This window comes from Strix aluco, chromosome 3, assembly GCF_031877795.1.
Source record: "Strix aluco isolate bStrAlu1 chromosome 3, bStrAlu1.hap1, whole genome shotgun sequence".
Classification (NCBI taxonomy): Eukaryota; Metazoa; Chordata; class Aves; order Strigiformes; family Strigidae; genus Strix; species Strix aluco.
In genome coordinates, this window is record NC_133933.1 from 11211067 (window position 1) to 11226594 (window position 15528).

A 15528-nucleotide genomic window follows, 5' to 3' on the forward strand; every position below is an offset into this window, starting at 1 on the left:
CTTGAAACTGAAGTAGAAAAAGGTATATATGTAACTTGTGTTAAATGTTAAATACTTAAGGTTTTTTTTATTGTAGTGTTAGATCCCATTGGCGTTAAATCCCAGCGTATTCTCCCAGTAATTACCCTCATGGTACTTAGTTGTCCTCCTTTGCTGTGGGGTCTCTTCATAATGAAACTTTTTTTCAGGTCCTGGAGTCTGTTTCTGAAGATGTTGGATTCAACATAGAAATAAAATGGATCTGCCAACAAAGGGTAAGTAAATGTACATGTGATTGATACTTAGCTGTTGTCATGGCTAAAGCTTGTAATTTGACATGGCAATTTATGAGCTACAAACAAAGGCATAATTTGGGGGGGTTTTGTGACTTTTGTTTTATTATAACCTACTATCTTTAAAACTGGGAGTATAATAGCACCACTCTAGCAAATGAGCAAACTTTTTAAATGATAGGAAAGTATTTATAGGATTCATAATGCAGCTCAGACTGATTTTAGCAGAAGACCCTTTTTTAAAGTCAGTGGATCACAACAGGTCAGGGATGCTATACATGGGAAAAGTGACAAGAAATTCAAACTCCTGGCCTGGTGCAGGAGCAGCTACAATGCAGTGCAGAAATACAAGCAACTGTTTCCTTCTAGTCCACGATACTGTGGACTCAGCTGGATTGCTTAGTGCTCAGTCTAGAAGGAAATGGTCAAGGCTAGGACTGGAAGCCTGGAATGGGGGAATGAAACGAAGCAGAGTGGTAGGTGGAAGTCTGTATGTATGGAGACATACTAATGCTCTCAGAGACAGGTTGGCTGTGGAAAGATTGGTACCTGCTATTCTCAAAGACCAAGGATGTTGTATTTTTTTTCTACAAATCTTACTGTTGCATTTTTATATTTAGAAATAACAATGCAAAATATCTGTACTAGTTTTTAGTGATCTTTTATGGAATTCCTTTGTGTTATCAAAATTAGAAAAGGCTTCCTAGAAACTCTCTCCTTGGATGGGAAGACAGTGAATTTTTCAGTGAATCTTACTGCTGTTAGAATTCAGTTGCATCAGCACCATCTGCCAAGCATTTGTCTACTTCCACAAGTTTCTCGACTATGACAGATTTCTGCTTGTCACTGTAATCTTCACTCTCAACAATAGTATCATGCAGCTGGTTTACAAGCTGAGCAACAGCATAGCCTTCATTTATGAGATTCTTTGCCAGTGTTTCCAGTTTCTCAAATGAACCACTCTGGCAGACAGACAGCAGTTCATCAGTTGTTTCTTTAGGGATGGCCCCAGCAATTTCGGTGACTATGTTCTCCGTGATCTCTTTTCCACCCATTAGGCGAGTGGCACTTTGAAGAAAAGTAATTGCTTTTCTTAAGTCCCCTTCTGACACTTTATCAAGGTATGATACTGCCTCACTACTGATTTTCACATGTTCCTTCTCAGAAACGTCCAACAGCCTCTGCTGTTGGATTTTGTCTGACAAAGGCTTGAAGCGGAATTTGGAGCATCGAGATGTTAAAGGTTCAATTATTCTGCTGATGTAGTTACAAATAAGGCAGAAGTGTGTTGTTTTAGATTCTTTTTCCATTGTGCATCTCAGAGCTGCCTGGGCTGCTGAAGTAATTGAGTCTGCTTCATCCAGGATTACATTTTTAAAAGGAGGACAAATTTTGCCATCTGAATGGCTTCCAGTTAGCTGAGCAAAAGCCTTCACTTTTTCCCGAATCACTTGTATTCCGCGCTCATCAGAAGCATTTAACTTCAGGACTCTTTGCTGGAATAATCAGGCCCATAGAGTTCTCCAGCAGCTGCTAAAATAGTGAAAGTCTTTCCAGTTCCAGGTGGGCCATAGAACAGATTGGGAAGATTAGCACCTTCCAAGGACTTTTTCAGCACAGCAACAACTTCATCCTGGAAGGCGACTTCATCAACATTTTTTGGGCAATATTTCTCCGCCCAATGGATGGGTTTGAGCCTCTTGCCCTCCCTGCTGCTCCCCGCTGCGCCAGCTGCACCCCTCTCCTTGACAGCGAGGGGCTTGGTGCTGATGGAAGACGGGCCTTTGAGGAAGGCCTGCGTGGCTCCGGATGGGCTGGGCTGGGCTAGACTAGGCTAGGCTGGGCTGGGCCCAACCCGACCACCACCTTCACCTCACAGCCTCCCCACCTGCACCCCACCATTAGGCTGAGCCCAGCCCGCACACAGGCCCGTGGTGGAGTCCCCATCCCTGGAGGTGTTCAAGAGGCGGGTTGACATGGCGCTTGGGGATATGGTTTAGTTGGGATCTGTCAGTGCTAGGTTGACGGTTGGACTAGATGATCTTCAAGGTCCTTTCCAACCTAGATGATTCTGTGATTCTGCATCTCACAGACTGACAGTCCTGTAGAGCTGTAACTAGCCTTCAGTAGACTGAAGGAGTGACTTTGTATTCAGACTGGCAAACCGAATTCTCATTTTGCTTAGGTTGAATGAGACACCATTGCTGGTTAAAATAATTATAGTAAGCATTAATTTAAATGACTGAAACTTGTCCTTTCTTCTTCTAGGATGGACAGTGGGATGGCAACTTGTCAACTTACTTTGATATGAACATCTTTCTAGATATTATTCTAAAAACTGTTTTGATGAATGCTGGAAGAAGAAGAATTGTATTTTCTTCTTTTAATGCAGATATTTGTACAATGTAAGTTAAGAGATAAATAATGTATTTTCCTATTTTCTTTTTTTTAAATTTGGTAAAATTTACTTTGGACATAAAAATACCCAACAGGAAACAAATAACACATGTTTTGATTAGACCTAAACTTTGACTGCTAAAATAGTTGGGAATTGAAATGAGACCACTTTGCCATCTGAGCTGTGCCAAAAATAAGATAGGAGAACAAAGTTAAAGTACAGATCTTTTCAGGTGCCTTCCTGAATGCTTCAGTGTTTCTTGACACAACAAAAAAAGGTCAAGGTCAAGATTTCTTCTGGTATTGCTCACTTTTTGTTTTACTTGAGGGGTACAGAAGCCTAACTTACAAACAAAATCATCCTGTTTAGAATTTTTTCACTATATCTGCCTTTTAAAAAGGACAGAAGACTAAAGAATTTTGGATTACCTGTGTTTGATTTGGGTTTTTGTTTGTTTTTTCTTTAAGCAGTTTGCTTTCCTTTTGTGGAATGTCATATTGAAGGTATTGGGGCACAGAAAAATAGGAGTTGAACTGGGAAACAAAGAGTTGGGTTACATATGAACTAGCAATATGCTGTAGTACTTTGTAACAAGAAGTGATGTAGCACTGTCAGTGAAAGGCTTTACGGAAATCTCATCTGATGGGAGACTGCACTGATGAAATGCCACTGAAGGGTAAATGGGCAGAATAAAACCAAAGCAAGGTACTGGTAAAAGGCAAGTGTGTAAGAGCGTGTAACACGTTAACCCTGAAACTTTGCTTCCAACTACTGTCACTTCATACCACTGTACTGGTATCCAACTTGAAAAATACATTAGTAAGGTTAGGTATTGAAATTCTCATAATGAATCTTCATTTTACTCTAACATGCTTTTAAGAAGAAAATTACACAATTGGACAGTCTTTGAGGATTCCTGATAAATGTTTTGAGGATGTGGATCTGAGTTCAACTTGGAAGTCTAGCTTCCCTTAAACTGTATGTTAATCTCTTGTTTGCACCAGCTAGGAACTAGCAGAGCGTGCAGTAGCATTATTCTCCTCACAGTAAGATTGAATTCTTCTTTTTAACACATTTGCTACTTGCAAACTTTTTTTTGTAACAGGGTTCGACATAAGCAAAACAAGTATCCTGTGTTATTTCTTACCCAAGGAGAATCTAAACTCTATCCGGAACTTATGGATCTTAGATCTCGTACAACTCCAATTGCCATTACTTTTGCACAGTTTGAAAACTTGCTGGTAAGATGACAAGTTCTGGTATTAGTCTGCAGTAAAATGAAACAAAATTATTACTGCATGTTGTAAATCTATTGGTTTTGACACTAATGCTTAAAATGACAACCTCATAAAAGAAATCCACTAACATTTGATAACTGCCAAAGTAATGTCCTTTGTTTCAAATGTCTGTTTAATATATTGTTTTTAAAATAGTGCTATCAGTAATTTAATTGTATTAAATTATTTTTTATTATTATAGATTAAATTCTAAGGAGCTGCAAGTGTCAAAAGATTAAAAACAGGTTTTAGTTGAAGTCTTTTGTATTTCAGGGAATTAATGTGCACTCTGAAGACCTGCTGAGGAATCCATCGTTCATTAAAAGGGCCAAAGCTAAAGGCCTGGTTATTTTCTCATGGGGTGATGATGCAAATGATCCAGATAACAGGAAGAAGTTGAGAGAATATGGTGTTCATGGGCTAATATATGACAGGTACTTAATTGTGTTTTAAAAACAATAATAAATCTGAGAAACTTGTATCCTGATTCTTGTGAAATTTCACACTGCCTTTTGGTTGACTGGCTGCAGACTATCTTCCTTTTGTACTGTAAGTATGAGAAGCCCATAAACCCAGTTCAGGAACAAAACTAACGCTAATTCCTACTCTTTCAGCTGTATATATGAAGCAAAATAGCTTTTGTTTCTTCTGAGGTTAACATAAATGTAATTTGATTCCTTAAAGAACTAGTGCATGGAATACACATTTAACATGCTATTAGCATTCCTGATGGTAATTTTTAAACTTTGTATGTGACACAGTGAGGACAATGTTATTTAATCTTCAGCTTTTTACATTTAATTATAGAAATAGTTAACACAATTTAAATGAAGAATTTTAACTTAATTTTTTGCCAACATGCTGTTGTGTTTCCAAGCTGTGAATTCACCATTTTTCCTATTAAAATTAGCTTGGAGTGATTCCAGGGAAAACTGCCAAATGAGTCACTTCAGAAACTAGTTACTATATCCACACAATTCAGGTGGACATCAGAATACTGTACCACAAATCTTTGAACAAAAGTGTTATTTACAAAACCCTAAAGTTTTAGCTCTTTTATCATAAAAGATGGGAAATTCATTATTACAAGATGATGATTAATTTGGGAAGCTGTATCAAATTAGAATTTCTGACAGATTACAAAGAATATGTAATTGGGAAAGCAGTAAGTGTAACAGAAGTGTCAAATTATGGAAGACTTTCAAACCTTTTGCTTTTAGCAAGGGCATTGCTTTGTTTTACCTAAAAAAAGAAAAGAGGGGGAGGGGAAATCAAGTAACTGTCAAGGGTTGTGTTTTATAAAATGGAAGCTGAGAGTCAATTTAACATATCTAGAGGCAAGAAATCAAATATGTTCACTCTTAGAATTCTAGGCTCCCGGTGTAAAAAAACAGTCAACTCCATTCATTGTATTCTTGACTATTGAGAATCCTTCCAGAGTGGCAGGTCCAGTGCTGCTCTGGTTTGCCAGAGGTCTCACTTCTTGTACTGTATAGAATGTCTCCTTCTGTTCATTGGTGGTAAAAAGGAGTAACAAGAATTTTACATTGGGGATCAGCTTCAGGCTGAAGTCAAAGAAACGTAAGCCCTCTTTCCTGCTACAGCAGTGCTCCAGCCTCTCTTACAACTCAAGATTGAGGCCCCTCTAGTAGATGAAAAATATCTCTGGCCTAGTATGTGGACAAAATGGTACTCTGCCTCTTTAGTGTACAGTTGTAGGGTTGTGCTGAACTTTGACCCTATGGTATGCATAACTTGAAGTGATAAATTATTAGTCTCTAGACAGGTGGGGTCTTTTAATCAAATACTACTGCATAAAGTAGTATTTCTTCTAAAATGTCTGTTCATCTCATGTCTTCTAGAGTTCTTAATTACTCCTGATGTGCACTACTATGGTAAAATAGTAAAGCAAGGGGCAGCCTTATTTCTGACTTCATGTTGCTTTTATTACTTCAGATACTTAATTGCTCAACGCTACTTAGTTTCATTTATGTCAGGTCTGCAAGTCTGCTAAGTGTCACCATGTATTCCCTTTCCTACTGTTTAGTGCGTTTTAAGTTGCAGTATGATAGCAGAACACTTTTCACCTCACCTTTTGACTAACCAATTTGTTGGAATTGTTTATAGGCTGAATTCCCTTGTGGATTTAACTGAACGAAAAATCCTTAACCATCCTGCACTATTTAGACCATCTAGATTCTTAGCAGTATTCATCTCCCACTGCCTGCCCCCTGTATCTCTTCCACCTTGTTGACATCTTTCCATTTTGAGGGGAACCCCAAAATTAGTATTAATTCCCATGCTGTTTAAAAAAAGCAGTAGTTCAGTGGTGCATTTTTTCTTTGTTTTTCAAGTTACGAACTGCAGCTGAGTAGCAAACAATTACCTCGTTTCAGTGTAACTGTTGCAGGCTCATTAACTCTAATTTCTAAGCATTACTGACCATTTTTCTGTAGGCCAAAACAAATATGGGAATGCTCCCTTATTCTTAATTATTTTTCAAAATTTACTAATTTAATCTTAATATAGGTTCTTTAGAAGGAACGTGACACTATCTGAAAATTGCATCAGATATGTCAAGCTGGACATTTTGAAATGCGGGTGGTACCTGCAAGTCCTGAGTGGCATGTCTAAATGTAAAACCTGGCAGCTAGTGTTTCCATTCACAGTTGTAGCTGCTGGGTAAAGAGGCAGTCTTTCAAGTCATTTGAGAGTATGAAGTTAATATCAGGAGTTAAAATTGTCAGAAGTTTAAATAGGTATGGTGTAAGCATCCATATTTTGTGCTGTTTGATAAATTCAAAACTAGTGTGAAGCAGAAGTAATTAGAGAGAGATGTACATGCCTGTTTCAAGGTCTAGAAATCTGTTCATTAGTGTAAAGCCAGTTTATGCTATGGTTGCATCTACAAATTACAGAGTATTTCCAGAGCTGAATCAAGATATGCTTCTTCCATGGCTTCTGCAGAATTTTTGTACTCTGGATTTAAGGCCAAGTCCAAATATTTATCAAAAATCACTGTGCCTGGTGTTTTGTGTTGCTGTTTACTAGACATTTACTTAAACCACCTTAATAATTCTTATTTGTCTGAATAAGCTAAGAAGTGAATACAGAAATTTTAGTGACTTTTAGGTTGCTTGGATATGGCCCTGAGTTATTGTTATTGCATGTGGTAATTATTTCAAAGATTATGAACTGTCTGGGTAGAGATGATTTCTACAAGCTATTTTTTCTGAACTTTAATCATCCATGTAGAATTGAGCAAAACATTGTAGCCACTTGCGAAGATGACAGAAAAAGTGTGTCCTGAATACCAAAAGTTGCTGATATGAAGTGTTGGGCAAAAAAAAATGCAGGTAGGGGGTCTGACTTTGTTTTGCATGGAGAAAAACGGCAAGACTAAATCTGGGAAGCTTACAAATGCCAATGCTATTAAAAGAAACGATGTCACTGGGGCAGGGGAAAGAATTTCCACCCCTACCCCCCATCCAGTCCTTTCTCCACTTGGGCTGCAGATTATTAGAAATACCCAAAGTCATTAAACCAAACAGATGGTCTAGTGCAGTTGCTGGGACAAAATTCTGCTTTTTTCCTATGTTCAGCTAGCATTCATCTCAGCATCTAAAATATCCAAACTACTTGTGTTAAAAGGGCAACCTACAGAAAAGGTGCCACCTCTGCCTCCAGGCTTCTATTTCGGCCCTAATCCAGAAAAGTACTTTAAATGCATGACTGGCTATCTTGTGTTCACAAAGAAAATTACATCTCATGCTTAAAATGCTTCATTGGTTTGATGTTTAGATTTTATTTAGAGAAGAAACTTTAATCTATTATAGTGAAATTCTCTGAATCAGCAAAATTTATGAATTTTAAAGCAGGATTTCTGGGGTGATTTATCTGATATTTTTCTCCTGGATAAGCTTTGTAAACAGTCCAGGAAATATTTCTGTATTTGAATATACTTAGTAAGAACAATGCAGTCTTGTGTTTTTACACCAGTCGGCTATATATTAAAGACCAATGTGGAGAGGGGGTGGGTGCTAACTTACACTTGCGTTATTTTTTTTTACTTCACTTTACATTATTTGAGTTCTGTTTGTTGAATAATACATACAGCTGCATGAAAATATTAAACCAGTAATCTTCAAACATTTATGCTGAAAGCTTTTCCATGAGAATCTTTAGTGTGTTTGTCTCCTCTCTAAAGTTCCTTATGGCTGCATGTTGCATTTGCAGACTCCAGACAAAAGCTCTGTGCTCCATTAGTATTAGTAACTTTCCAAAACTAACACAAATTTAGCTGGCAATAAAGGTGAAACCATTCAAAACACTTCTCAAAACTAGAAGGCTGTCTAAATCTGTGCCATTTTATTTGTCTGAAGCTGTTACTTCAATAAATAACAGCATTGGATATATGTAGGGAGTTAACTAGTATTAGTTGATTTATAATTTAATCTAGTCAGTGATTGAATAAAGATGTTGTGCAATGGCAGTTTAAGCCTTTCCTGTTTTGTGAATTGCAAAGTAAACTCAGGTTTACCTTGATGTAAAGAAAAATGAAAAATTTTAATCAAAAGCTTCCAAAAATCTTTTTAGCGTGAAAACAGTATTTTGGTGCTGCTGACTCTCTGGTTTTGGACCAAGCTATAGCAGAGAAAACCAGCTGTGACTGAGACTTGCTGGATGTATGTGTTTTCAGAGTTTGCTAAAGCATCTGGTAGGAGCTAAGCACATCAGTTCTTTGCCCACTGCATAACCCTGGAATGTCCTGTGATGCTTTCTGTAGAAAGTGCTAATTTTAAAAAGTAATATTCAGAGGAGCTCCCAGTCTTCTGCAGGGCTTGCTTATTAATAGGAAGTTGAATGGAGGAACTTGGGTGCATAGTTACTTACAAATAATTGTCCTGTTGAAGAATAAAGGATAGGGAGATGAGAGTTTATTCCTTATTTTGATGGTGATGTTGGAAATAATTCGTAAGAGGAGTCCTGGAGCTATGCTCTGTTTTTGCCAACTGCTGGTATACTTTCATGGACCCAAATGAAAAGTGGAGACAGGAAGTTCTTAGGTACAAGGGTAGCCGTGCTTCAAATTGTCTTCTCTGCTTTTGGTTTAGAAGAAACACTGTATACACGTTGGAGCAGATTGGTTCCAGTGGACAGTCTGAAAGGAAATTGGAGGGTTGTGTTACCAAAAATCATAACTAAGAAAACTCTCTAAACCAAATGATAGTTTAGAAAGCTGACACTGGTTTATTGTAGCACTGGGTGTATGGGGTACTTCTCCTAACCTGCACACCAGTGGGACTTTCCGCACTGTATTTATACACAAAACTTGCAGAGTTAGTAACTTTCCAAGTCCATCCTCTCTATGATTGGTTAGTAATTTACATACAATTATAATACTGCTGACACAATACTTCTACTACTACGCATACTCAGGTGAAGGGTCTTTCTTTACCTGGGCAAGGGTCATCTTGACCTCTAGGTGTGATGATTTTTTTTTTTTTTTTTTTAATATTATAATGAGGGTAGTTCAGCTGAGGACACATGGACCTTGAGTTTGCTTGCCACGTTGGTATTGTATCCTTTTCAAGGTCTAACGGCTCCAGGATATCCTTGCTCAGAGAAGGCTAGCTACTTGTTCTTCTGATTAGGGATGCCTTTGGCTTTAACATATACAAAGGACATCTGTCTTGACCTAAGCATAATATTGCTACATTGTTCTAAAAGTTTAACCTTCAGCAGTTGGACTTTTCCAAAAATCTCAATTCAAAAGAATTGAATATGAAGCAAAATTACAGAATTTATGCTTGCTCTAGTAAAGAACTGGTAAAATACCTGCTGGAAGCTGCTTAGAATCATGCTTAGCCATGTGCTATGAACAAGGGGCTTAGAAACATGCCTTTGCTCTTCTAGTGTCTAACTGATGGGAAGGACTTAAGATTCGCAATTCCTAAGGGTTATTGCTGTATAGAAAACTCTTCTAATTTCAATGTTTTGTCTTGAATGCATAGAGAAATTGTGTAAGCTAACTTAACTCAAGAAAGTACAGGCTGTATCTGCATCCTGGAAGGAGGGAAGGAAGATTGGGCTTTTATTTATTAGGCAATATGGAGTCACGTCTTAGGCCTGTGTTGGATTATAGGTGCTCTGCAAGTAATTTAACTGCTGTGCCTTCTGTGCGTATTCCATAAAACTGGGCAGCATTTCTACTCACTTGTAGGAATTTCTTTACAGAAACTATCTTTGATCTTCTTGAAGGGAATGTGATCCATATCTGTATTTCCTGCAGAAGCGTTTCCTCATTTGAGCTGCATGTTATTTTTGATATCTTGGACTTGCCAACAGTTCACAAGTTGTCTTGCAGGGGTAAAATGGCACCTGGTACTGTATCATACATCACTCCATTATTTTGGTTGTAACACTGTGTTCCTTCTGGACATGCCTTGAAATTATGTTATGAAAGAGAAAGGATGATGCAATAAAACAAACCACTTCCTTGAGGAATCATAAGTGAAAGTATGAATATTCGTAAGAAACTAAGGCAGCAGCCACGGTAATTTCTTCTAGAAGTTTTCATTTGAGGGAGACAAACCTGGAGACCTGCAATACTTGAACTGTATATGCACAGTAGCTACAAGTGAGGGGAACTGGACGCCAGGATTTAAATTTTGGATATAAATAGCATACTGATGTTAGAAATTAATGTTGGGAGATCAGAATGTATCCTTGTAACAAAATTAGGTTACAGGAACATGAATGCTTTTGCTTTATAATGAATTACACCAAGATAGTATTTGAGTTATGCTCAGTGCCCTACACTGTCAAACTCAAACCATGTTTTGGATGTGGACAGTCTGATACAATGTTGACAATTCAACTCCTGCTTTGTTTACATGTGTGAAAAGAAAAAACTGAAAAGGGGATATTTAAAATAGTGTAGATAGTTAAATTTGCATTAGGTATGAATAAAGATCAGAGTTTTCTGTTTTTCACTCCTGAATTGGGGGGGGGTGTAAAATACTTCTTGAAACAGTAAGTATAAATTCCATTCAGTATTATGTACAAGTAGTCTATCACAGTTTCTTCAAATACTCTCAAGGGTCTGAAATTTCTTATGCTTTTAAGTTTAAAGCCTGGAACTCTGCTCTTACTTTACTGCTTTGTGCCACCTGTAACATCACATTTTACGGGAGACTGAGGTAAATGCCAGTGAGTAGCTTTTTAGTATATCCAATGAAATATTAACCATTGTGTAAAAGGAATACCATTTTATATCGCAAGATGAGTGGCAAAACTTAGGTATTAACCTCAAACGTACTGTTTTTATAGGCTTGCCAATACTTAATTTTACTTTAGTACGGGGAAAAAAACCCAGTTGCTTCATCTAGTTTACATTTCTGTGAACTGTCAGCTTATACTGATCAGTGTGTTTTTCTTTTTTTATTTATTTAGGATATATGATTCAAATCCTGAACAACCAAATATATTCCAGGTGGAGCAGCTGGAACGTCTGAAGAAAGAATTACCAGAGTTGAAAAGCTGTGTGTGTCCCACAGTTAGCCACTTTAAATCCATATCTCCATGTAAATGTCATCATAGTTGCCTGGAAGAGAAAGCTGTAGATAACTTGAAGAGTGTTCAAATGCAAAAGGACTGATTCTAGGCAGACTGCTGTTTTGTATCTATTTAACTTTTACCATTGGAACAGTGCTGTCTATGCCTTCAGATTTATTTATTTTATTTTTAAGTCCCCAAATAGCAATAACTGTGTTCCTCATTCCTGACAGTACTTGTTAAAATTTCAAACAATGTTAAAATACTCATCCAGCTATAGTTATTGTTCCAGTTTACATATGCAGTTTTAACTTTTTTTTGTATGATCAAGTCTTATATCTTGAAAAAGAAAATTAAGTATTAACACTGTGTTTCTAAAAATATTAAGCAGTCTGAGGAGTGGAAGCTCAGAAACTAACTTGTAGGGAAATTACAATGACCTGATACTGAATATGCTGAAAAATTGTTTTGACTTTGATTTTACTTCAATGCTACAGCTTTTCAGTCTGTATCTGACAACAGAAAACTGAGTGATTGTAAGATAAATACAATTAGATGTGGCCTGAATAAATTGGTACCTCATATATATGTATATGCACTGCTAGATCCACCTGTACAAAGCTTTGTGCCGTTTTAAAATCATAGATATTTTTAAGTAAACTGCATTGCATATTAACTCATTTTTTTCCCACTTCACTGGACACTTAGGCTGCTGCCATTATTTTCTGATTTGCCAATTCGTTGGTACAGTGTGTATGGCAGCCAGGGGTGAACCATGAGTATGATTTTTTTCATCTCACACAGGCCTGCAGAACTTTGGAAATGTTGCAAATAATTTTAACAGACATCTAGAAACATCTTCAGTGGTTGAGAATATTTTTTGCACAGTAACCTTAATAAACAGAATATGTAACATGCACAAACTCTACAAAATGCATGCTTTAGTTATTAAGCATGAAACTTAGGTGTTTGCTGAGGTCCTTGCATCTTTACGGTGCTAGTTATGTGTGCAAGGACTAACTCAACTACTTAATCTTTGCCTAAAACCACAAGCCTATTTACAGATGTTTGAAGAAAAGGCTATACCATATGTGGTTCGCTTATTTACATAATACGAATTAACTAGCTTTTGTATTTTGCAAGTTTTGTTTTTTTTTTTTCCTTGGAGCAAGAATCACAAATGTACTGAATTCAGATAATCGGTGTTCTGTTGGCTGGTATCTACCCTCTGTAATTTATTACAAAGTCATAGTTTAGAGTTCTTAATAGATATGTATGCATGTCCTTTTTCCTCCTGAAGTCATGCCAACACAACAGCTGTAACTTTCTACTGAAGTGTTTATGTATCATAAGAATGGAAAATATTTATTTTTTTCTTTTGTAAATTGACAATGAGAACAATAGTGTGTACTATATTCTTTATACACAGTCATTGCTACATAGAACTGATTGTACAGAGTAAAGCCATTGCAAATAAGTGCTTGAGCCTGCACTGCTGAGCAGTTTGAAACAAACAGCTTGTTTCAACTTGCCTTGTGCATTTTAGTATTTAAAGTGTTTGTTCTGCACAAACAGCACAGTAATGATTAGGTATCTGGAAGCTGTTTTTTATTTAAAAAAAAATTAAACCAAAATTTGGAACTGTGTGAGCTGTGTTTTTGGGAGGGAGGGGGCACTGAACCTGATCCTTGATATCAGGAACCTGTAGCTGTTATCTGATAGAGCAAGTCCAGATTTTTTTTTTTTTCTCATTTGTATGCCCCTGTGGTGTTCTCTTGGCAGATCTTGAGGGCTTTGCCAACAGATGTGCAACCCCTACCTGAGTTACATGTGTCACTGCTCATGAATGCTGGGCAGCACATCCACAGAGATATTTGACAGCTATTTTGTGTGAAGGTGGTTTAAAAGTTATGCTGTCTGAAGCACCCTCACCCACTAATCACGATGTGATGCTGGAAAGAACTTAGGTACCCTTAAAACCTTGTTTCCCAACTTTAAGGTGCTCAGAGAATAGCATTTTCCTATTCTGTTTGTGGGGGTTGGAGGTGGAAATGGGGATGATTTTACAACTTAGTTTCGAGCAGTGTTACAATTTTAATGTGTTCTTGCTGACCACCTTATTTACGTTTGTGGCAGTCCTGATTGGGCTTTACCAAGCTCTTCTGCTGTGTCACTTCTTAAAGCTGAGCTTGTAGATTGGCCACACACAACAGCTGCTTTGCCATAAGTGCCAGGCAATGCAGCAGGGAACCAGGGAACCAAAGAGCAGGGTTGTGGGACCTGGTGCAGGGGAGTTTGGTTCAGCTAATACCCTACTGTTGCATTTAAGGTGATGAATCAATTTGGTAAGAGATGAATTCCCTTGTGTTCTAGCTGGTCCTCAGAGATTAGAGGGGGTAGGGGCAGCTGGACTTATCTCTTAATAGGTATGGCAATTGGGGCTGTAACTATAGGCCTGACACCAGATGCACGAACAGCCCATGTGCTGTAGGTCTGGTTGCATTCAAGAGAAGCAGTCGGTTTATTTTTACACAACATCTACAGATTCTCTAAGATTGCCTGCAATAAATGCACAAACTGCAGGTTGGCTCTATAGCACTACACAAAAACAACTGCAATCACACACACTTAATTCCCAGGTAATCACTCAGTGTAGCCGAGGACTAAAATCTTACCAAAAGGCATCCCTTCTGGGGGGGTGAGGAGCACAAACCCGTTGATCTGTCCCTCTGATTTGGTGTCAGATTATCGTCCCTCTGAGTTAGACACAAACTCGGGGTAGTATTTATCTAAGTATGTATGGGTGAGTGGGTGGGACTGTCGTCCAGCCATTATCTTTTGAGTAACGACACAGCACATTCCTTGGTGCAAGGGGTGTGCTGGTTTTTGTGGGAAAAGAGGGAGGATGAGAGACAAGGTGGGCAGGCTACTGCAAAAACCGTCCTTGAGAGAAGGGAGAAAAGTGAAAGAACAGGACTGCACGGCCTCCACCTTGCTTCACATTCCTCCTTGGTACCACAACAAACACAAATCACTGGACCTCCATCCCGTCCTGTGTTTGTTCTGGGCACCCTGTATCAAGGAAATGTGTGTTTTACAGATTTTTCACTGTTTTGCTTTTTCTCACACTTCCAACACTTACCACACCTACCAAAAATCTCCTCTTGTAAGGAAATGCTGTGGTGATAAGCAAAGACAGGAGTACCCACCTGTATTGCTCTGTGGGTGTCCATCAGCTGTAAGGGCCGGGGTAAGTTTTATGAGACTTCATCTGAGGGGGAAAAAAAAGATTCCTCAAAGAGAGAGTTGCCTTGTTGAATGTAGAGCTCTTTAAGGGAAACTGTGCTGTTACCAATGAGGATTTCAGGTACTCTTGTGAAACTGTTCCATTCCTACACCCTGACATGAGCACATGGCTACTCTACCCTGATGCCCAGCTGAGTGAAGGCTCCTTGGAAATGCCGGATTTCTGCGGAGACTGTTACACAGCCCGACTGCCCTGGCAGCTGCTCTCCCGCATGGCAGCAGCTGGTCACTAAGGTAAGCATGTTGTCTGGTGACAGGCAGCCATCAGTTTTCCACTCCTGTTTCTGGAGTGTTTTCGTTCGGGGCCACCTAAAGACTAGACTATACGTGACTCACGACAGCTGTGTTACTCCATACTCTGTCCCCTATAAATAAGTGGGAAGGGAGGATGAGAACATTGCCCCATGCAACACAGCAGTTCAAGAATGTAAGTTCCTGCTCATCCCGCAGCAGAGAAGGTCTGTCGGGGGAGGGGGGAGCTGCCGGCTTCCACCTGCCCTCCTGGCGCTTCCCTCCGGGCTGTGGGTGCTGAATCGCTCACGGAGGGGGGGCGGGGGTCCTGCAGATTTTCCTCCCCTATGGTGTGGCCGCAGACCCCACTTCTGCGCCATAGCAATCCTCCTCTCCCATCAGTCCCGCGCGGGCTCTTACTGAAACAGGAGGAGCGAGAGCTGCGCTGCAATTCATCCCGCTGCCTGCGCTGACGGTCCCTCAGGGC

The 15528-nt window shown here is 38.9% G+C and overlaps 1 protein-coding gene and 1 pseudogene across 3 annotated transcripts in view; one reads left to right on the forward strand and one right to left on the reverse strand.

The window, feature by feature from the left end:
* Nucleotides 1–13145, forward strand: part of GPCPD1 (glycerophosphocholine phosphodiesterase 1) — a 49799-nt gene extending 36654 nt beyond the window's left edge. For 2 of the 3 annotated variants that reach the window (XM_074817353.1, XM_074817352.1), the window contains exons 16-20: nt 189–254; nt 2541–2677; nt 3776–3911; nt 4221–4381; nt 11403–13145. In XM_074817353.1, the coding sequence (XP_074673454.1) occupies nt 189–254; nt 2541–2677; nt 3776–3911; nt 4221–4381; nt 11403–11607 (705 nt within the window). In that variant the 3' untranslated portion in view covers nt 11608–13145. Of the gene's footprint in view, nt 1–188; nt 255–2540; nt 2678–3775; nt 3912–4220; nt 4382–7202; nt 7304–11402 lie in introns of all 3 variants that reach the window. The other variant, XM_074817354.1, reaches the window with a different exon arrangement.
* On the reverse strand, nt 341–2219 carry LOC141921845 (replication factor C subunit 4 pseudogene; annotated as a pseudogene).
* Nucleotides 13146–15528: the final 2383 nt, after the last annotated feature.